The sequence below is a fragment of the Mustela erminea genome, chromosome 4, assembly GCF_009829155.1.
Source record: "Mustela erminea isolate mMusErm1 chromosome 4, mMusErm1.Pri, whole genome shotgun sequence".
NCBI classification, from domain to species: Eukaryota; Metazoa; Chordata; class Mammalia; order Carnivora; family Mustelidae; genus Mustela; species Mustela erminea.
Window position 1 is genome coordinate 52,497,021 of NC_045617.1, and position 24,469 is coordinate 52,521,489.

Sequence of the window (24,469 nt, forward strand, 5' to 3'; positions counted from 1 at the left end):
CTATGTTAAGGGATATCTGCACCTCCATGTTCATTACCACAGTATTCACAATGTGATAACATGTGATAGACATACACTGTATATACCCATACAATAGAGTATTATTCAACCATAAAACATAAGGAAATCCTGACATTTGTGACAACATGGATGAACCATGAGGACATAATGCTAAGTGAAATAAGACAGAAGAAAAAAAACTGTATTATCTCACTTTTATGTGGAATCTAAAAAATGAAACTCATAGAAAAAGAGTAGAGAGAGGCTGGTGGGGAAAGCAGAAGGTGGTGAGAAATTGGCAATCAAAGGGTAAAAACTTCCAGTTACAAGAGGAGTAGGTTCTAGGGGTGTAATGTACAGCATGACAAAGTTAACAATACCGCAGTACATACATGAAAGTTATTAAGAAAGTAAATCTTGAAATCTTTTTACCACACCCCTGCCACACACACAAAATGGTAACGAGGTGAAGTGATAGATGTGTTAATTAACCTTATTATGGTAATCACTTCTCAATATTATACATATAATATTATACATATAATATAATATAATCATCACAGTATATACCTTAAACTTACATGATGCTCTATGTGATTGTGTCTCCATAAAGCTGGGAGTTAAAAAAAAAAAAAAGTAAAATGAGTTAAAAAAATAAAATAAAATGAAGATGGCTCAGCCAGTTAAGCATCTGCCTTTGGCTCGGTTCATGTTCCCAGGGTCCTGGGATGGAGTCCCACATCTGGATTCCAGCTCAGCAGGGAGTCTGCTTCTCTCTCAGACCCTACCCCCTGCTTGTGCTCTCTCTCTCCCTGTCTCTCTCAAATAAATAAAATAAAATGAATCCAAAATTTAAAATCTTATCACAAAGAAAATTATAAGCTTTACTAGTAAAATGTAAGACATTACTAATTTGACATAAAACTATTCATAGACTAGAGAAAGAATTAACACTCTTTAACTCCTTTTATGAGAATTATCTACTAGTATATTATAAGATAGCAATATTGTAGGCAATTTTACTCATGAACATAGATGTTTAAGGGATTAAAAAAGTTAGCAAACTGAATCCAGCAATATATACAGAACATTAACATTTTAACCAACATAGTCTTACTCTAGAAAAGTGAGGTTAGTTTAGCATTAGAAAAATCAACGTACTTTATCCTATTAAGAGATAAAGGGTAAAAATCTATGATAATTTCAAAATATATACAAATCAAGTAATAATATTCAGTAGCCATCCACTATTTTATTTAAAAAAAAAAATCTAGGAAGAAGAAAATTCCTTATTCCATAATAGGTTTTCTTAACACTTGCCTATTACAAACATCTTTCTTAATGATAAAATGGAAGTTTTCCTTTTGGAACCAGAAAAAAGATTACCTACCACCACCATTTTATTCAACATTTTATTAGAGGTCCTAATCAGTGCAGAAAATCAAGGAAAAGAAAGAAAATGTATAAGGATGAGTAAGAAAAGAAGAAAAGACTTATTATTCATAGGTGACAATAGTATTTGTAGGAAATTGCAAAGAATAAATTCATAAATTATTATAATTAATACATTTATTTCTCAAGATCAATGCACAGAGGATCATTATACAAAAAGTGTGTTTTTATATCTTGGCAGTAGCCAATTAGAAAATAAAATTTAATACTTCTTATAATACAATAAGAATATCAAATACTTAGAAAAAAATCAAATGAAATATATATAAGACAAAATTAAACCTAAATAAATAAATAGATAAATCATGTTCATGAATTAGAAAATTGAGTAAGGTAAAGATGTCAATTTCCCCAAATCGATCTGTTGTCCAATATAATTTTTTTCAAATTTTTATTTAAATTCGTTAATGTACAGTGTAACAATATCTTCAGCTGTGCAATATAGTGATTCAGCACTTCCATATAACAGCCAGTGCTCATCACAACAGGTGCACTCCTTAACCCCCACCACCTATTTACACAATCTAGTAAACTCTTTTGTGGAACTTGACAATATGACCCTGAAATGTATATAAAAATTCAAAACACCAAAGGTAAACAAGACAATTTTGAAGAGAAATGAAATGGGAAAACTTGTTCTGCAGATGTGAAGACATATAACAAAAAGGTACAATAATTAAGATAGTGTGACACAAGAATAAACAAATAGGAAAGAGAACCCACAGACATGTATTATTGATTTATGACAAAGGTGGAACTTCAGAACAGTAGAGGAAATAATCTTTTCCATAAATAGTGGTAAGATATGCAAAGCTGCCTTCAGATATGTAGATAGGTAGTTAAAAGTATAAAGAAAAGCTTGTAAGTGATTACCGTAAAATCAGAATAATGACTATGTTTAATGGAGAAGAAAGTTTTGTGTTTGTGAGTGGGGGACATAGATCTTTCTAGGGTGCTATTAATATTCTATATCTTTACCTAGATATTCCTAGAGTGTTCACTTTGTAATGATTTTATTAGGCTGAACATGTAGGTTTAAGCAACATTCTAAAACATGCATGGAATGGTAGCAGATTAGAAGGAAAAATCTTAAACTGGCAGTAAAGAAGCACTCTCTCCCACTCCTTCACCCTGTCTCTCTCTGTCTCTCTCAGAACGTTCTTCTCAGAGAGGCAGATCTCCTAGATCTTCTAGAAATATCCTATATGAAGAACCAAGAACAAAAAGGACTTCACATTTTAGTAGCACAAGAAGCTAAAAGACAATGGATTAATGTCTTCAGTATTCTAAGTGAATGTTATTTCCAGCCTAGAATTCTATTTTCAGTCGTCTTTAGTCCATTTGGGCTGCTATAACAGAATGCCAAAGACTGAGTAGCTTATAAAAGACAGAAATCCCTTAGTTATGGAGGTTGGAAGTCCAAGATCCCGATGCAGGCATATTCAGTGTCTGATGAAAGCCTGCCTCCTGGTTCATAGCCTGGTCTTGTCACTGTGCTTCACAGGATGCAAGGAGCAAAGGAACTCTGTGGTACCTCTATTATAAGGGAGCTAATCCTATTCCTGAGGGCTTCCCCCACATGACCCAATCACTTCCCTAATGCCCCACCTTTACATACCATCACACTGGGGGGCCGGTTTTCAACATATGAATTCTAGGACGCAGACATTAAATCTATAGCACTGACCAAACTATCAATCAAGGATGAATACAGATGGAGGCCATTTTTAAACATGTAAGATCTCTAATACTGTGAACTTTCAGTAATAAACTGGAGCATATGCTGGCCTAAAACAAGAGATTAGGTTAAGAAAGAAGGCAGCAGAGAATCCAGAGAACTCAGGACCCAACACAAGAGAGGTAAAAGCCATTCCCAACCTGACTGTGAAGGAGGATCCCAGATGACTACTGTGAGCAAGAAAAGAAACAGTAAAGACTGGTGGGGGTTAGTAGGAGCAGGTCCTGGGAAAGACATGCTGTTTGAAGTGTTTAACCATAAGAAGAGGAAATTTACACATCTGGGATAACAATTGGGGATAATTTAGGGGAAAAATGTGAGACAATTGCAAAAAGCATCATGGGGGCAACAATTGAAATATATGTTCTGAAACCAGACTCTGGGTTCATATACTGGCTCTGCCAGGTACACCTTAGCTTCCTCAAATATAAAACAGATCCTAATAATAATATACCCCCCATAACATTGTATTAAGGAATATATGGATAAACTATGGAAATGTCTAAGAGCAGTGGTCTACCACAATGTAAGAGCTCGGTACATGTTAGTAATTACAGAATACACCATGGCTCAGCTGTATGTAACATGTATACTGTCACAGAAATATAACTTGAAAATTCAATAAATGGAAAGTACAATAATACTGAGGTGGGTAGAAGGATGATTACGTGTTTAGGGAGAGTAGGGAATGATCTATTATTTGATAATGCCTGAAAGTGAAAACAAAAAAAATAGTAATAGAAGCAGCATACTAGGTTAGAAGTACAAAGGAAAATACTAGAGTCAGCTTAGAAACTTAAAATTGGTTTCCCTTGAATGGAGGAATAGCACCATTACTTTTTACAAACTAACTTCTTAAACACTATCTGTGAAAAACAGATTTTAAGAAATTAAAATCAAACTTGAACCAAAAAAGTGATCTGCATGTAATGCCAGAAAGAAAGCTATTTACAAAGCAGTGCATTTCTCAGAATGGAAACAGCATTGCTGTCTCAGGAGACCAATATAGTGAAAAACTACATACACTTCAGGGATAGCAGTTAAGCTCTTTCAATGGGTGTTCCTTGAGTATGTCATTTTGGAAAACATTTGACTCTAAACTGTCAGCCTTCTTCTGCATTTGGCAGGACTTCCCCCTGGCTCTATATGTCACTGTAACAGGTGAATAACTAAGAAAAAATCATTTCTTCTGCCTGTGGACACTTGTTTATAATGGCATTCAGGGTCCTGGAGCTAGGCTGACAGATGCTTCTCCAGAAGGTTAATGAGATAAAGGTTCCTCCAGCTGGCCCTTAAGCAGAGATTACTCCTGAGGGGAAGATAAGCAGATTATTCCAGAAACAGACACTGCTTCCTGTTCTTCATAAATTAGCACCCTTATAAAGGTAAACCAAGAAGGTTATTCTCACTCAGTTGGCATCAATATTTAATTATTTTTCCTATTTCTGTCGTTTTATTTATTTTTTTTTTTATGAGATTTGGGACTGTTCTGTGATTGTTACCAGAATTATCAATGCACAAAAGCCAGAATGTATTTGGAAACTAGAAGGGCTATTTTTCTTCTTTGGATTCTTCTCCAAGTTCAAGGAACCAAAGGTAAGTTATTTAAATATTTATTTTTAAATTTTGCTTATCTATAAAATATATTTGCAGAAGTGAGCATTCGAAAAGAAGAAAGTCAACACTGTGCCTCAGAGGGATATAGTAGGCCCTGAATTATATTGCTTAACTGATTGAATGATTGTCAGAAATGATTTTCACTCAATTAAATATTTATTTGCTGTATAACTTTAAGTGCAATTTGTGTTAACAAAATAGAGATAAATAAACCATTTTTGCTTTTATAAGACATTGAATACAAATTCATATTACTAATATCAATTACAATAGTAGATCCATGAAACCATTCCATTTATCTCTTAAAATTGACAAATAAAATTTTTTAATTGAAACTAATATTTTTTTGAAACTAGTGTTTTAAGCTATGATCAGACAAAAAAATGTATTTCTTACTTTTTCACAGTTAAATCATGAGTTGATTTTCCTTAAAAAATAGCTAATGAGTTTTGTCTTCAGAATTCATGATAGTGACAAACTCAAAAGTTATATCCATAAAAGAATGAGGCAGTGAATGTTCTTATGAAAAATCTTCAAATAAATTTAAAATTAAAGCAAGCAACTAAACAGTCATATTGAAGAAAAATAATGTAGTTTTTTAAAACCTGTTGAAGAAAGCATCACTTTCTTTTTGTTTTTTTTTTTTTTAAACAATAAACCCTGTCATTATAACATATCCAGGCTTTTTAAGACATTTGAAATCAATGTTTGGTTCTTACATAAGGATGACATAGCCTCAGAAAATTAACATTTTAATTGAAGTATTAGATTGAAAATGTCCAGAGTAAATAAAACAAAGATTTGTTGCATTTTAAGAACCAAAATAACTGATCCCATCAGTTATTAACTTTTTAGTGGTTGCATTTAGAGGTTGCATTAACTTTCTAGAAAAGATTATATAAAAATTCCTTTTATGTTTTTCAACATATAAGTGATAGTGGGCGAAACAAAAGTTTACTTACCTTTCCTTTCAATGTCAGTTATATATAAATGTTTGCATTTATGAAAACATTTAAACTAGAAACAGAGCATGGATTCCCATGTATTTTGAACTTAATCTGCTGAGCAAGCATACTGTCTATTTTATATACTTGACTAGGTAATTCAGCTTTGGGTTTGTTGTTGTTGTTGTTTAAATAATTGTGTTAAATTATTTAACTGTTTTTGCTATTTTTGTACATTGTATATCAAACATTACAATTACAAATAGCATAATCACTTACAGAAAGTTAAATAAGCTCACCAAAAAGCATAATTTATTATATGCCAATTTCTACGAAACAAAGTAGGATTAACTGTGTAATAAAACATCCTAATATTTTACTCATCAGGGACTTTTTATTCTACAAGAATCTGAGATCTGCAAACTTCTGTTAATCTCCAATTACTGAGGTCTACATTAATTAGAATTTATGTACTAGAGCTAGACTGGTTTTCCGTTTGTGTCTAATTAACCATCGTGAGTATATTTACATAAAAAATGGTTTGGGGAGTGAGAAGAGTTCAATTTAATATAACTAGCTGTTAAGCATAACAACTGAGAGCACAAATTCAAAAGTTTCTTTTTTAAAAATTATAATTACTTAAAAAATCAAAAAAAGTTTGGAAAAAGCTCCACTTCCACTCAAATACAGTCTACGTAGCACCTTCATATGTTTTCTCAGTCTTCCTTCTATGTATAGTTACTTAATTTTTACATGATTGCAGTTCTACAGCACAATTTTATATCAGGGTTTTTACACTTCTGTTACATTAGATGAATGTTCTACATTGCAACCTAGTTTTGACAAGTATCATTTTTTGGCTATATGTTCCTTTCAGTTGATATGTCATGATTTGCTTTACATAATACTGAACAAAAGAGAAATAGTTTTTCCTAATTATACTGTTATTATGAATAACATTGCAATTAATATCCTTAGCTATAGCCTCTCTTAGTATTTAAGATTCTTCTCATAAGTTCACTAAAGTAAAATTATTGGGACAAAGCAGCATAAACAGTTTTATGGTATATGATTCATATTTGCCAATTTGCTTCTCAAAAGTTTTCCTATGCCTTAAGGTGACTTTTCCCGATTCAATTCCACAGTGTTTACCAGCTACCCAATACTGCACTAGACACAGAATATTAAGAAACTTAAAGACATGCCAATACTTTCAAAGTTTTCCTTTAAGCTTTTCAATTCTAAATGTACTTTTTCCATTGATATGTAAAGCGAAACACTTTTGGCTGCAAAATATTTATTAAATAAAACTGTTTACACAACAGGACAATTTGATAATTTCGAAGAACAGTCACTTACCAAGGCTCCTCTCAGATTCATAGTGGGGATGCTAGTTGCATCTGATATGCACAGTACTGCTTTATGCTTTTACCCTTTCATTTCACATAAATAATTTCATCTAATTGCTTATGACATCACAATGTGTGGAGAAAGAGGAGAGAAAAAAGTCTACCCTTGGCAAGTCCTAAAATGGAAATAGTGTTTATCAGAGTATGTGCCTTTTGCATTACAGTTGGTTGTATACTAAATGAAACCTTTAACTAAGTTAAAGTTACCAAGGTATGGTAATTATTTTTATAGCTATGAAGTGTCAGAAAAATTTGCATTTGAAGACACTCTACTTCTTGCTAAGCCTTTACTACTGGGATATGTTCGCATTTCATAAAATTACCCGGGAAGTTTTTTCCCTCACTGTGGCTCCATTAACAGAAAACATGGATTCATTTTTAGGTCTGAGATGGCTGCCCAATGACAGTCACATTAACTTTGAAGCTCCTATACTTTGTTCATCTCTGCTATAGTCTCAGGACAGTGTAATTCAAAAAGTTCAAGGCGGACTTTCTGTTCAGTTATATCTGAGAAGATGGCCTTATCATCAAAGCTGTGTAAATTGAAGACACTTTGTGTTCAACCTTGCAGACTGTGGCAGCACATCTGAAGCCATTTGTTAGATTAAATACTTACTTTAAAAATAAAAAGCAAATTCTGCCTTGTGGCCCCTCTATACCTTTATCAATGATCACAGTAAAGGACGATTACATGTGTGAACTAATTAGGCAGCACTGACAAGACCTGCTGCTTTCTTGGCCATTTATATCAATCATGAGTGGGCAGCCTCCTTAAATATCCACTGTGTTTGCATGCTAATCGTCTCTGGAAATTCAGATCCTATATACCTTTGTTACCACAGTCATGTTCACAGCAGATTTTATGCTGTTTTAAAATAATCTATCTAAGGCAACAAGGTTTGGGTTTTCTTCCCCCCACAATGGTTTCTAGGCTTATATTCTAATTCAGCATATATGTGGTAATGACCACAGTAGAAGTTCTGACATCATTGCTATATTGTGCAGTATCTGCCTCCAGGGTGCCTGAGGTCTCCATCCACACTGCTGCCTCTTACTTCAGGGTGTGAAAGACACTTCTGCAGTCGTGGGAGGGAATCGGTTATACCAATCTTTGGAATACCACAGAGCAGCTTGTTGAAAGGAAGGAAAGTCTCTGACCACCATGTGAGTTTCAGCCTTCCAAAGTGGACAGTTTTTAGCAACCGTTGGGTCTGAGCTCACTGAGAGTAAGAGACAGTGTCACTGGCATTTCAATGGCACAAATCAGAAGCACCAAGTCTGATAGAACCATTTTAATAAGGAAAGAAGGTGCTGTGGACCAAGGCAACCAGCATGCCAAAGCTTATCCTACAATGAGTCGATATGGTTGACTGGCATAGTCATGGTAATGGGAATTCATATATGGAAATGCCATTGTCAAGTGTGAACTACAGCATGCATCACTATAATTATTTATTGAGAATGTACTCTCACTGCTGCACTCCCCTCTGGCCACAGTGAATGTGGGAAGAATAAGAAGGAGATACAGAACGTTACAAATGCTTCTACGCATATGGTTGTATTCAGGAGATAAATATTCTCCCATCGACAATCATTCTTCAGGAAACAATGTCTTTTTAAAAATATTTTATTTATTTATTTGAGAGAGAGAGGAACAAGAAAGAGCAGTGGGTGGGGGGGGTAGGAGGGGTGGAGCAGAGGAAGAAGCAGACTCCCCGCTGAGCAGGGAGCTTGATGCACCCAGTCTGAGGACGCAGGGATCATGATCTGAGCCAAAGGCAGCCCCTTAACCAACTGAGCCACCCAGGTCCCCGGAAACAATGTCTTTCCATGTGCCTTTGTAAAGTCATCTTAATTCATCCCAACTTGGTTTTCTTCATTCAGCCATCTTTAGTCCCCTCACTCACTGCAACAAGCATCTATTTTCATAATTGCTCTCCTAGGAGAAAGATTAAAGGAAACTACACCAAAAGAAATTTTGTGGAGAAAATTCAGGACCTTGAAACTAATGAAAACTTTCCACATCAGAAATACTTTAACTTCATATAGAAATAACATATGTAGGGCTAATTTGTCTGTCTTAAGATTCCTGCTTCATTTATGAAGAAACAAAAGTTACATTTAATTAAGCCCAACTCTGAAACCCAAGGGCACTATTACCAACCATTTTAGTCAGTTCAGACCTGATCAAAACACTTTGTACGTAGCTATCATATTAACAGTCCTTTAGTTTAAATATCTTTTTTTTTTTAATAAAAGCTCAAGCACATTTTAATTAATCTTCTCAAGATTTCAGTGGCTGGTAGAAAATCTGCTCATTTCTGTTCAGGAGCCCAGGGCAGAGAATAATACTATGTAACGCTCCTAAAGTCATTCAGTATGAGAAGATTAGAACCAAAACTGGGATTTGAGCTGTATCCAGTCCTGTCTTATACCTTCTTAGTCTATTAATCAGTCCAATATAATATGATGACTGAAATTAATATGGATTTTACTATTAATTCATAAGCCAACTTTCCTCTTCTAACACCAGATGATTGCTGGTTCTGTGCCATTTCTGTTGCATGACTGTTTGCATGACTGAACACAGGAGAGAACATAGGCCATATCCTCTACCCTAAAAATGAAGGCATAATTTTAGGAGTTTTGTTACTCATTAAGAAAAAAGTGTGGCATTTTGAACTCCTTAACAAAATAGAGTCATTTATTCATGGTATCCTTTTAAATGCCCACCATTAAAATCTAAGTTTAGCACTAAATGACTTATTTATGATTATGTATTTAAAAGCAGAACTTGGCCTAATGGATGTGATGTGACACATTCAGAAAGTCTCTTCTGAAACCAAAGGTACTTCCCCATCAAAACTCTGAAATTTAACCTCCAGATTTACAATATTTTCAAACTCTAGAGATCAACAATTCTGAAATATCCCTTTCTAATAATTTCTCTGTCTTCCTTTTATGGAATCTGAGTTTTAGTCTCATCAAAACATCCCAGTCCCTCAGCTTCTCCCAGTTCCTCCACTTGTGTAGCCCATCTAGGCCTCAGTGTCCTACTCATTAATCCTAGGTGCTGGAGGCCACTCCTCAGCTTTCCTCAACACTCATCTTGACAGTACAATATAAACCTCACTCCTTGATCTTCTGCCCTATTTGCGTGGTTAATCTCACTCTGGGTAAATTTAGCTTTCACTTTGTCCACTCTCATTTCTGAGCTGCCAGGTGTTTTAGAGAATCCAAAATAAAGTGCTTACACGAAACAAATTCATGCACCATAACCCTAGTCGGGCCCTCCAAACCAGTCCACAGCTCTACTCATCTCTGAGTCCAATTTCCAAACCTCTCTCTCTCCTCAAGCCAGCAGCCTGATTCTCCCTCATTCACATAATGGCACAGTCAAGAGGAAGGCTTTAAGGCTTTCACAGGACTGCATTCAACACAGAACGCAGTTGTACAGATCAGCTCTGTGACTAGTTAAGTGACCTTAGCAAATTGCTCAATCTCGTACGTATCTCCAGTTTGTGGTTTCATATCTATAAAATCGGAATAATAGTATCAGTGTCTCACCCATATAGTGTGATGAAGATAAGTGAAGTAATGTTTATGAAGCTCTTTGTGAGTCATCTACTATAAAATTGCTCAATAAATGCTGGATACTAGAGGACTGTGATGACTTACTCCTACATACTGAAAAGACTGAAGTCATCTGACATCTCCTTTTTTCTACTTCAAACTTTCAATCTATATCCAAACTCTTCTCATGTTCTGTTGTTTCAAAGAGAATAAAAATATTTCATATTTTTGCTAATGTTATTTCTATCTACCTATGACTTTAACTCCATTTACAACCAATTTGCCTGCAGCTTTACTCTGCCAGTCTCCTTTCCATTGGTTTCATTTTCCCAGCCTAAAGAATTTAATGCAACATTTCTCAACATTGGTAAAAACACCAGTGCTGGGGCTCCAGCTTTGAAGATTCCGATTTTAATTTGTCTGGGTGGGACCCAAGCTGAATAATTGTTAAAGCTAGCCAGACAATTTGTAGCCAGGTTGGAGAAGCATGATTTATTGCCCTTCTGGGAAGATGTGATATACGGTTCATTATATTATGAGCCACCAGGGAGTTTGTTTTAATCTTCCTTTCTTTGGTAAATATTTTATCATAAATATGTTTGTAGTTTGGAGGGAGTGGTCTCATTATTTAATAGGGCTGATAGAGTGGTTTGGGTAATCGTTCCCTCCGCTATGTTGTTTCTTTTTTTTTTTTTAGCCCTTCTACAAAATTAGGGCAGGGGCATCTAGGGTGGCTCAGTCACTGGGCATCTGCCTTTGGCTCAGATCATGATCCCAGGGTCCTGGGTTCGAGCCCCATCGAGCCCCCCACATCAGGCTCCCTCCTCCGCGGGAAGCCTGTTCTCCCTCTCCCAGTCCTCCTGCTTGTGTGCCCTTTCTCGCTGTGTCTCTCCTTCTGTCAAATAAATAATTTTTTTAAAAAATTTAGGGCATAGATAGGTTACAGGAATATGTATTTTTTTAAAAGCTACACGGAGCATTCTAATGCACACTGTTAAACATAGATTAAATGCTTTGTGAGGGTAGGGCCCACGTCCATTTGTTCTCCGTCATATCATCAGCACCCACCCCCTTTCTGGCATGATCCACTATGCTTCTGTCCATTGCAGGCTGTCATCTTCTATCTCTAGAGTTGGGAATTTTGGTATCATATAAGAACCTCCTCTTTATATCCAAACTGTCACCAGATCCTATCAAATGGTATGCTGATAAATGTTTAGCAACAGTTTCTTCTTCACAGAGTTTGTCAGTGTCCATTCTGTCAACGCTCCTATCAAGGCTGATTTGCATCTACCAACATGACAGCGTCTAACATGACCGTGCACACTTGGCTTTTAGGTGCCCAGAGCCCCTGTGAGCTTGCCTTGTTCAGCACACCCCCTCATTAACAACTTCCGCACAGTGTTTCTTTAATCCAGCTTTGGCGTCTTCATCCTCATTGGCCAGGGCAATGGATAACTGTTTCCTCTCTCAGGTTCTGACCTTTGACTTCTCTATTTCCTAAACCCATGAAACCTACCTAGTCAAGTCAGTGACAAATCTTGTGAATACCTACCTCAGAACTGTCTCCTGTTTCTTGAGCTTGAACTAGCTTTGTTACTCATTGTTTACCACATTCACTGCTTGGTGCAGAAACAGTAAAGAACATAACTTCCAAAGCCCCCTCCATGCCTCCAGAATCAAGTCCAATAATTTCACTTGAGGGTCCTTATGATCTGGCCTCCACCTTCCTTTCCAGCTGCACTCTTAGGGACTGCTTGAGTTCTGCCAGGCTAGATGCATTGCTTCTGTAGATCTCCTTACTTGGGAAATGTACATCAAGAGTATACAAAACATATCTGTGATATTTAGAGAATAATAATAAAATGCTCATATCCCAGATTAAATAATAAACCATTGATCATATCTTATAAGTTCCCGATTAGCTCTGCCAGGGTCTCTGCCCCTTTCTTTGCTCTGTGCCAAAGGTAGCCATGGTCATGAATTTTGTGTTAATCACATCATTGCCTGTCATTAGTGTTTCCAGGTATAGGTGTATTTATCTAAATAATACGATTTGGTTTTGTTTGTGATTTTTATATAAATAACATCATTCTGTATGTGTTCTCTCCTAAGACAGTTCTCTGGCTCAACAGTATGTTTTTAAGATTCATCCACATTGTTGCATTTAGCAGACCTGAGACAAAAGTTTACTTGTTCCTCTTCCTTCCAGAGTGCTTTTTCAGGGTGGGAGCCTGGAGGGAAATGGAAAAGAATTGATAAGAGATCTCAAAAGTGTTCCTCAGGGCGCCTGGGTGGCTCAATTGGTTAAGCGACTGCCTTCAGCTCAGGTAATGATCGCGGAGTCCCAGGATCGAGTCCCTCATCGGGCTCCCTGTTTGGCAAGGAGTCCGCTTCTTCCTCTGACCTTCTCCCCTCTCATGCTCTCTGTCTCTCTGTCAAATAAATACATAAAATCTTAAAAAAAAAAAAAAAAGTGTGCCCCAAAGAAGATTAACTTCTCTGCAGTTTCCTGAACCCTATATATGTGCACATCTATGGGCTGTTGGGGGTCCTGGTGCTTCTCATACCTCAGCAGCAACAGAAAACTCTGGGGCAGGAGGGAAAAATGCCATGAAACAACTATGAAACAACAGCCAAGAGCTGTAGGCTGTGTCTCCTGCAGTGCTTCAGAACTTATGAAGAGCTAAAAGCTGGTCTGAGAAAGTGGTGAGGCTAAGAGGGTTTGAGATGGTACGGGAGAGGCATCTGAGACACACTATTGCCTTGTAGGGATGCACCACCTACAGCCGTTATTCTGTCCATGGATTTTGCTGTTTTACACTCCTCTGTGTGTCTGCTGGTGCACACAGCAGGCAGAGTCTCTCCAGAGTCTAGGACTCTCATTCTCTCTCTCTCTCTTTTTTTTTTCTTCAAGATTTTATTGATTTATTTGACAGAAAGAGAGTGAGAACAAGCAGGGGGAGCAGCAGGCAGAGGGAGAAGGAAAACCATGGAGCTCAATCCCAGGACCACCTGAGCTGAAGGCAGACGCTTAACCTACTGAGCCACCCAGGTGCCCCTCTCTGTCTCTGTTCTAAGTAGGAGAGTGATTGTGGTGTTGTGAGGTATGCATGCTTTCAATTTTACCAGGTGACACCAAACTGTTTTCCTAAATGTTTGTGCCATTTTCAGTGAGAATTTTGTTCCAAATGCTCAAACACACTTCGTATTGGTACTGCCTGACTGTTTGGGGGGGGCAGGGGGAGAAATCATAGTGAAATTGTATCTCATTGTTGTTTTATTTTGTATTTCCTTCCATAGTAATGAGTTTCAGTATCTTTTCATATATTTTTTCCTTTTCTAGAAAATGTTTAAAGAATTTTACGCATTTTTTCTTTGGCATGTATGTCTTTTCTTACTGATTTAGAGCAGTTCTTAAAAGTAAAAATTAGGGGGGTGCCTGGGTGGCTCAGTGGTTAAGCGTCTGCCTTCAGCTCAGGTCATGATCCCAGAGTCCTGGGATCGAGCCCCACATCTCAGGCCCTCTGCATGGTGGGGAGCCTGCTTCCCCTTCTCTCTCTGCCTGCATCTCTGCCTACTTGTGATCTCTGTCAAATAAATAAAATCTTTTAAATAAATAAATAAAAGTGAATATTATTAGTCCATCTGTAGTTATGTACCCTTCAGAAACCTTTTTCCAGTTTGTAGCCTGTCTTGTTACTTTCTTAATGGTAACCTCTGATGAGCTGACATTCTTTATTTTAACATAGTTGAATATATCATCCTTCAACTTCATCCTTTAACTTCATTTTCTGTCCTACTTAAAACCTTCCCTAGCTTAAAGCCATGAAAATATTCTTCTCTATTGTCTTATGCAAGTTGTAAAGTTTTACTTTTCATACTTAAGCCACTAAAATTGATTGTGCATGTGTGTGGGGGTGTGTGTGTGTACAGGAAGTAGGAAGACATTATCTTTTTTTTAATGTGGGTAATTAATTGTTTTAGCATCATTTACTGAGTAGTTTCTGCTTTCCTCTCTGCTGTGTGATGTCCCTCCTGTCATGAACATAGTTTTTGTCCATTTTATTATCCCTGAGGCAATACCACATTGATTTAATTATCACAAACTTATATTATGATATAACCATGTTTCTCTGGCTTTGTTCACTTTCTACAGGTGTGTCTAAGCTATTCTTGACCCCCCCCCATTCTTCCATAAGATTCTAAAATTAGCTCACCAAGTTCTACAAAACACTTACTAAACACAATTGAAATGGTGTTGACTCTGTAGATCAATATGGGGAGAATTGATACCTTTGTAATGTTAAGGCTTCCTATCCAAGAGCATGGAATATCTCTCCTTTTATTACTATCTTACAATAAAGTTGCATGATTACTTTATTAAAGGGCTTACATATATTGGATTTATCCCTAGCTACTTTATATTAATTGTGATCGTGTTAATGGCATTCTTATTACTTTTTCTATGTAAAAAATGATTGGTTTTATATCCCTTAGCTTTGCTGAGCAATCTTAATTCTGAAAATTCACTAGCAGTTCTTTGGAGTTAAGAATTTTTTAACATAATTAAAAATTTTTTAATCATGAAAAAAGAAAATTTGAGTTTTTCTTTATGGGTCTTTGTATCTTTTATTTTTTTATATTTTCTTACTATCCTTGATGCTATCTAGTACATTAAAGACAAATGATGATTGCACATATCCTTACCTTATTATTGATCTTAAAAGGAATTATTTTGTGCCTTAAACTTGTTTATCATTGCTATAAATATTTCTAATATGTGGCATTAGTTCTCTGATATAACAGTTTTTTATAAGGATTTTTTTTTTTTAGTTTCCAAATATGTGATTATTCAGTTGTTTTTATTTTTCAGTTGTTTTTTTACAACTGATTTTTAGTTTACTTCTCTGTTGTCCGAGAACATAATGCACCTGCATTATAGTTCAATATATAGCCAATATTTGCATAAATTCTCCCTGTGCTTGAAAAAAAGGATATTTTTTATTATAAATATAACATGTTTTATAATACTTAATATTTTTATTTTGTACTGTTCTATACATGTCTATTAGGTCAAGTTTAACTATATTTTCAATCATCTAAATTCTTACTGAGTTTATATGCTTTTTCTTTCAATTGCTGAAGAAAGATCCTTAAAATTCACCTGCTATTATTGTTGATTTCATTAACTTTCGTTATTAGTCTCTCAACTTTTGCTTTATATATTTTGAAGTTATAATATTAAGTACAAAAAATCTTGACTTGTTACCTCTTTCTGATGACTTTTTAAAATTTTTTTTTATTTTTCTTAAGATTTTTTAATTTATTAGTTTGACAGATCACAAATATGCAGAGAGGCAGGCGGGGGGGGGGGGGTGCGGTTGGGGGAAAGCAGGCTCCCTGCCTAGCAGAGAGCTGGATGCAGGGCTCAATCCCAGGACCTTGGGATCATGACCTGAGCTGAAGACAGAGGCTTTAACCCACTGAGCCACCCAGGTACCCTTTCTGATGACTTTTAAACTTCTATCATTTAAACTGTCTTCTTTCTAATACCTTCTGGCAAATAAGAAACTTTGTCCACTGGTGTGCTGAAACTGACTCATACTAACTTGCAGGAGCCAATTGTGCACATCTCTTCACAAGTTAGTATTTGGTAATGTCACACTGGTGGCTTGAAATCAGCCATGAGGGAATACTGACACATGGAAATTAGCAAATGCCACAAATCAAGCCTTCTCATCCACCCCCAAGAGCTGGTTATTAAACATTTACCCGCACAGCTCTGACTTCATTCGATATTGATATAGCTACACCAACTTTCCTTTGGTTGGTGTTTGCAAATTATAACTTTTTCTATCCTTTTAATTTCAACTTCTCTTCCTATTTAGATATGTCTCCGAAAACAGCATATAGTAAATTTTTTTTTCAATGCAGTATGACAATCTCTATCTTTTAACAGGAACATTTTGTCCATTTGCATTTAATGTGTCCAAATGTTACATGGGATGTACTTTTATTAGCTGTTCATCTGAAATTCAAATTTGCCTGGATGTCTTGTATTTTATTTGGTAAGTCAGGTGATTCTATTCCTATCCTGTTCCTAGCCTTAAGCCTCAGAATAGAATGGTACCAGATCATAGTAACAGTTAACAATGTGCCAGGCTGGGGCGCCTGGGTGGCTCAGTGGGTTAAAGCCTCTGCTTTCAGCTCAGGTCATGATCCCAGGGTCTTGGGATTGATCCCCACATTGGGCTCTCTGTTCAGCAGGGAGCTTGCTTCCCCCTCTCTCTCTGCCTGCCTCTATGCCTACTTGTGATCTCTTTCTCTGTCAAATAAATAAACAAAGCAATGTGCCAGGCCTTCTGTAAAACTCTTGACATTTTGTCATTTAGTCTTCAAAACAAAACAAAACCATAGCATGCAAGTATTAATCCAAAACTATGGTATTGGAATTATTATCATACCCTTTATAGGTTAGAAATCTGACACATGTAGAGGTGATTGCCCAAGTTTAACAAGTGTCTCAAAAAGGCAGGACTATCTTACTATAACTTTAGCCCCACAGGTATTCAAAATGAAGTTTACTTTGCTACTCTACATGAATTGTGATGGGTCTTTGTGCATCAAAAAGCTAACAAGCAGAGATTTACAACTATTTCTGTTTAACCTGCCCCAACTCTGTTCTTCTTGAGTAGTTAAAATGTTTTTTGTTTATGGAAATATATGCACCAGTGCTATACATACAATTCTCTCTACTCAGAATTCCCACATACTCCAAGATCAGACTTACATGAAAGCACTAAAAATGATGAATATTGTCGTTCATGGTTTGCAGTATCAGAATCACAAGCAGCAATAAGAATTAGAATACAGAGATGCTGAGATAAATTACAGCTAATTCTAATATGAGTTCTGTAGGCATATGTTCCAACTATATAGCACCCATGGAATCACAGGGAGAGAGATACTCCATGGTCCAGCATCCCCACACAGCTGGAACCAGAAGAAAAGTGGGTATTTGGCACATGTCATTTAATGTGTCCCATAAACAAATCCACATTCTTACTTTCTTTTTTCCTGAATTTTGGAGAATTTTTTTTTCTGTAGGCTCTTGGTAGTTCTCTGTGAATTCCTATCACTTGTCTTCTTCATCCAGTACTAAGCAAATCATGAACTCATCATGGACTGTCTCTGGCTTATGAATTACCTGGTACTGTTCAAGCATAACCATTTGTTTTCCATACCACCGAACATTTGTGTCAAGCTACGCTCAAAAAATGCTCTAAACTATAATGTCCCATACATTTCTGAGGTACAATTGCAACTGGTCAACCACATATCAGATTTACTGGTAATATTCCATTTGGATTCTCTTATCCATAACCTGTGTGTTTATTTAAACTCTGGAAGGATTCTGAAACCTATGGAGATGGTGTCAAAAAAGTACCCATGATGTATTAAAAACTGGGAAGCAGAAGAAAGGAAAAAAATTAATAGGATTTAAGTTAATGTAAGGATGAGAAGATTAAAAGCAACTTAAGGGAGTTGGCCCCACTTGTACAGGGAGAAGGAAGCTGCCTACCCAGAATGATTTGAGGGGTACTAAAAATCCAGTTGCTAGAGAAAACACTGCTGGCTTCCGTTTTAGCTCCTCAAAATAAGCCCCAGCTAGGCTGGGGAACAACTTGAACATAACTGTTCTCACCTCAGTTTCACATCCTGTTTACCTGACCTCGGCATTCAACCAGCTCCACTCACCAGTTTTTCAAAGTAATATACTTTACAGTTAACTGCAGCTTTTATAGAAATATCCTACTTTTCAAACTTTCAAGACTGGCTTATTTGGGGGAGAAAGGATTTTGCTAATTTTGCTTATGTACTCACATGAAATTCATTTATAATCCTTAACATTTTAGACTTTCCTGCTTAAATTCTCAAGCAAATTTAGCACTCCGTGCAGAGGCAATGTGTTGATCCTGTAGTTTCCCACAATCTGTGTGACCCCATACAATGTACCTTGAGAACACTTGAGAGTCAAGGGCATTCCTGTGGTTCTGGAATCACAGCAGGAACAATGCCCTGGAACCGGCAGTGGCTGCGCATGGACCTCAGCCAGTGCCCATTATGAAGCGATGCCACGTGTTAGATGAAAGCAGCAGTGTGAGATCTTCACACTACCCTATGACAAGTACTTCCATTGGGTTTCTCTCCTCTCCCAGACAGAGAGGCCAGTCATCTTTGACTCTCCTCTCCTTCTCTATATGCCCTCCTCTCTCTCCCCATGAAGGGATGGAGGAATTAGCACACATTTCTGTTCCAAATATAGTTGAGGACATGGTCCTGCTGGACCCCTGCCCCTACACTCCTGACACCACACCTGAAAAACTTATGATTCCACCTATTCAGAGGTTACCCCCTCTGGACACACATAAGAGACACCCCCTTTCTCTTGCTTGCTTCTGTCCTGTTCCTGCCCACTCACCAAGTTGCATGTGCCCTCAACAAGAAATGCAATTTTGTACCTCAACGAATTTCTCAGATGAGGTCAGTATCTCACCTATAAGATTAGGGGATTTTTTGGTTTTTGTTTTTTGTTTTTTCAATGCAATGAGGTAGAGAAGGAGCTCAATACTTAAGGTATAGAAAGAAAGACTAGAAAATGGGAATTAGGGTGCATGGTGGCTCAGTCATTAAGTGTCTACCTTTGGCTCAGGTCATGATCTCAGGGTCCTGAGGTTGAGCCCCGTGTTGGGCTCCCTGCTCAGCAGGGAGTCTGCTTCTCTGTCTCCCGTGTCCCTACCCCCACCCCCTGCTTGTGCTATCCCCCCCCAAAAAATAAATAAATAAAATATTTTAAAAATTAAAAAAAGAAAATAGGAATTAGCAACCTTTATTTCTTATAATGGTTTTCCAAGGTGCTGACCCTTTTTGTTCTGACATACCAAATATAATGGCTAAACCTGATTTTGCAATGAGGAAAAAGATAATGCAACTGCTCTAATTCTTTGAGACAAGGGACCGCTGATTACCATTCTCATAGAGTGTGATGTTGCTGAACAAATGCATTTTGAAGGTAAGGAAGTCTGTGATGGCATCCTAGTTTCAAAAGCTTCAGAGAGAGAAACCCATGCATCGTTGACAGTCAATCGATCTGTATGCTGACTATTCAAAGAGTTTATTCACTTCATATTTCATTAAGGAAAATCACTGGACATTTCCTTAATTTCTATGATTATCTTCTCTATCATTTATTCCAACATGTTTTTACTAGGAGGGGGTGGTATTATAGAAATTTAATGGGAAAACATGTAGGAAGAAAGGTGGGAAAACAAGATGTAGAACCTCCTGTGTTTCTCACTTGATCGTGTAGAAAACAGTATGCTTAAAATCCATGCAACTTTTTGGAAAAACATTAAACAAGGCATTCAGTATATCTGTACAAGTTTTGAGGCATATTCAGGTGTGTTAAGCACAATGTACATCTTGTCCTTGCTCATTGGAAAATTTCTCAAGTGTGTAATCAAACATTTCTACTAAGGTAGTAGGTAGACAGGAATATATTTGATCACAAAGAAGCTGAGCACTTGCATAAAGGCCATAACCCCCCCCCCCACTCATTTTTGGTAAGGTCAGGAAGTTTATGCAAGATTGAATTATTATTTTTGAAAATTTCCAGTCATTGATTTGATCCTGGAATGTTATCTACTTTCTCTCTGTGGAATTCTGTTCTTCGAATGGAAGTTTTTGTTCTATAGGAATTCCAGTAACTTTTCTCTCTACTTCTGTTAATTCATTCATTAAGGCATTGCAGCCTTTTCCCTTAGGAAACATAATGGGTTTGCTAAGTGCTTATACCAGTGACTGTTGCTCTCATAACAGTGCTGCCATAAAAGCCCCATTCCTTCCTTTCCTGTTGTCTGTTTTATTGTCACAATGTGTGTATGGTAATCCTATATTGTGAAGCTGCAGGATTAGATAGCTGGAAAATCTCTCTCTAGAAGTGAGTTTAGTGAGGAGTGGTCCAAACAGGATGGTTAAGGATCCACTTGAATATATAACCAAGAAAGAGACTGATTCATGGGCAAAGCTGAGCCATGAAATGGAAACTTCATAAGCAGCCTAAAACTGGAAGCCAACTTTGGTATAGGAAGGAAAAAAAATGATTTGACGGAGATGGTGTGGACTATCAGGGCTTCCAGGATGCATGCTAACATCAAGGCCGTATGGCCACCAGCCTAGAACCTAGAGTGGAAAAGATACTTTTGGAATGAAGATGTGCTTAGGCAATTTAATTTTAAAACAATAAATGAAGAATCAAAAGCCCGGTATTTCAGAGGCTTTTGCCACCCTACCCTTGGACAGATTTGACTTTTCCTTAGGATAAAGTCATATTTTAATTTAGTATTTGAATTCAGTGTTTGTTGAATTAAATTCCTCTTCTAGATACATGAAAATTTCCAAACTTGTCATAGCTATACCAAGTTGCAGGATTTGGGTTAGCCCCAGGGGAGAGTGGCTAAAGAAAAAAAAAAAAGAAAGAAAGAAAAGACCCTCACCAGTTTAAACCGTCAGTGTTGACCACTTTTCTTAGCCTGCTGGAGGGTGCTCTGCCCATGGACATGTTGTCTTCCTTCCTGCACACCTAAATATTTTTGCCACACCTCTCATGAGAACCTCCCAATCTGTTGGTAGTCCATTCCACCATTGCTGTCTCAGACCTTCCTCAAATGATCTGTTTTGCTGAAAAATCACCGCCATCAACAAAAGCCAGTACTCAACATCTACAGTTCCAAACAGAGTTTATTTTCCAAGAGTTTTCGGCATATTTTATGTTACATAGTGACACCTTCTGGTGAAGTAATACATCAGCAGGTCGGATATACCAGGCTCTATGAGCACATTGCAAACCTCCAAATAAAAAAGGAATGGAGGGGAACCCTCTTACACTGTTGGTGGGAATGCAAGTTGGTGCAGCCACTTTAGAGAACAGTGTGGAGATTCCTTAAGAAATTAAAAATAGAGCTTCCCTATGACCCTGCAATTCCACTACTGGGTATTTACCCCAAAGATACAGATGTAGTGAAAAGAAGGGCCATCTGTACTCCAATGTTTATAGCAGCAATGGCCACGGTCGCCAAACTGTGGAAAGAACCAAAATGGCCTTCAACAGATGAATGGATAAGGAAGATGTGGTCCATATACACTGTGGAGTATTATGCCTCCATCAGAAAGGATGAATACCCAGCTTTTGTAGCAACATGGACGGGACTGGAAGAGATTATGCTGAGTGAAATAAGTCAAGCAGAGAGAGTCAATTATCATATGGTTTCACTTATTTGTGGAGCATAACAAATAACATGGAGGACATGGGGAGATGGAGAGAAGGGAGTTGAGGGAAATTGGAAGGGGAGATGAACCATGAGAGCCTGTGGACTCTGAAAAACAATCTGAGGGTTTTGAAGGGGCGGGGGTTGGGAGGTTGGGGGAGCCGGGTGGTGGGTATTATGGAGGGCACATATGGCATGGAGCACTGGGTGTGGTGGATAAACAATGAATTCTGTTACACTGAAAAGAAATTTAATTAATTAATTAATTAATTAAATACACACACACACACACACACACACACACACACTCACAGGAATGGAGGAAAAAAGAGAAGAAAATACAAGGGGATATGTTGATAGCTTTACATGTAGTATCAGAGGAATCCTCACCCAAATAGCACCTTGCTTTGTTTCAGGTAAAGTGGTAAAGATCTTTCAGGTAAAGATCTTTCAAAGAATTTTGCAGTGGGAATGGGAAAAAATGGGCCAATAGCTGGAGAGGAAACAGTATCAAGAGAATCCTTTAAGAAGAAGGGAAAAGTAATAGCATGTTTATAGGCCACTAGGAATAATCCAGCATAAAGAGGGGAAATAATGATGTGGGCAAAAGATAGAAGAGTTTCTGAAAGAATGTCCTCAAGAGGTTAAAAAAAGGAAAAAGAAAAAAGAAAAAGGTAGGATCCAGTGCATAAGTGAATGAATAGGCCTTGAGTAGGAGCGCACTGCTCATCAAGCAGTCACGGGAGGGAAAGCAGAGTGTATAAACTCGGATGCGGTCAGTGAGCAGATGCAGTGCTGAACACCGATCAAATCCTCTTCTTGCTCCTCTTATTCTTAATAAAATGTGGAACAAGGTCATCAGCTGAAAGTGAGAATTGGCAAGAAGTGCAGGAAATCTGAGAAAAGTTGTATGTAGTTCTCCCAGAGAGTGAGAAACTCAGTGGACCAAGGAAACTTAGTATGATCCTAGTTAAGTATTATACATTGAAAGTGAATCCAAATGGTTGTTTTTCTCCATCCGGGTTCAGCTACAAGGGTGCGAGTGAGGAGGAGGAAGAGGGCTGAATTTAACATGGTTATGGTTTTACCTCTCAATTACAATAATTGAGAGGCAAGGGAATTGAGGACTTGTCATCCTAAAGAGATAGGCAATATTAATATTATTTCCCATTGATATCCATGGTTTTAATTGGTTCCATTTATTATTTATTTACTCTTGGATATATTGAAAGTATCTAGAAATGCTGACTTTACTAAAATATATGCATAACTCATCTCCTTTCTGTTCTTTTGGTTTTCATTCACAAAGGAATTTTTTGTCTTTTCACTTGGGATATTATCTTTAATAAGATAGCTGTGCCCAAAGCCTCTGATATTAAACCCTATAGCACGGAGAAAAAAAATTAAAAGGGAGGTTGCAATAATATAGGTGAACAAGACATAGGAAACTAATTTTTATGGCCTAATGGTTTTTTTAATGAATCCAATTCATACATATATTGTAAAAGACTCATTACTAGTTCTACATGAATTTTTCATGAATTAACTTGATGAATATATACTGCGTATGTGTCCTGTCCAGACCCTGTACTAGGTAAGCACCAAGGTGAACTGGGGAGGGGACAACCTCATAATACTCAGGTATTTGAAGTCTAAAGGGGAAAATGTATTTACAACAAATTATTCTTCAAGCAAGCACAACAACACAAATTTCATGACATTTGTCCATCTAATTTACCACTATATGCCATCCTGGGCTGAAACATAGTAGATATTTAATGAACACTGGTGAATCAGTAATTTAGTAGAGATCTGAGCCACACTAAAACAATGCAAGGGATCAATGAATGAATTCTGAGTGTGGGTTCTAAGAAAGCTTAGTAGGAAGGAAAGAAAGCTTAGAAACTGACCCATGAAGGAAGAAGAAAAAGAGAAGCCCTCTAATATGAAGGCACAGACAAACATGAGAAGAGCATTAAAGCATGGAAGCACAGGAAGTCTTCGGGGACGTGCATAGTCTTGTCTGAGGACTGAGGACAAGGGTCGTGAAAGAGCACGGAAAGAAGGAAGACAGATAACAGGAAGTGGCCTGCATGGACAGTTGGATAAAGGAGTTTTTACTGAGCGCTTACCCTGCGTGCAACAGTGTTTTAAGTGCTGCCCAAGCAGTAACTCCTTTACTAATGTCACAGAAACCCTGTAAGAGAGGCACTGTCGTTCACCATTTTACAGGGGAGGAAACTGAGGCACAGGCAGGTCAAGTGCTTCCAACTTGTGCAGCTGGTGAGTCACAGAGCCAAGGCCCTGTGCCCCACTAGTGCTATTAGAACATTTTGACTAGTTGAGCAGTATATGATTTCTGTTGCTACTACATTTTTCTTTCACAAATTATGAACATATTTAAAT

General features: G+C 37.2%; 1 protein-coding gene across 2 annotated transcripts in view; it reads left to right on the top strand.

Annotated features, from left to right (window-relative positions):
• Positions 1 to 4,719: 4,719 nt before the first annotated feature.
• Positions 4,720 to 24,469, top strand: part of IMPG1 (interphotoreceptor matrix proteoglycan 1) — a 125,274-nt gene continuing 105,524 nt past the window's right edge. For both annotated transcript variants that reach the window (XM_032339233.1, XM_032339234.1), the window contains exon 1: positions 4,720 to 4,786. In XM_032339233.1, the coding sequence (XP_032195124.1) occupies positions 4,720 to 4,786 (67 nt within the window). The remainder of the gene's footprint in view (positions 4,787 to 24,469) is intronic.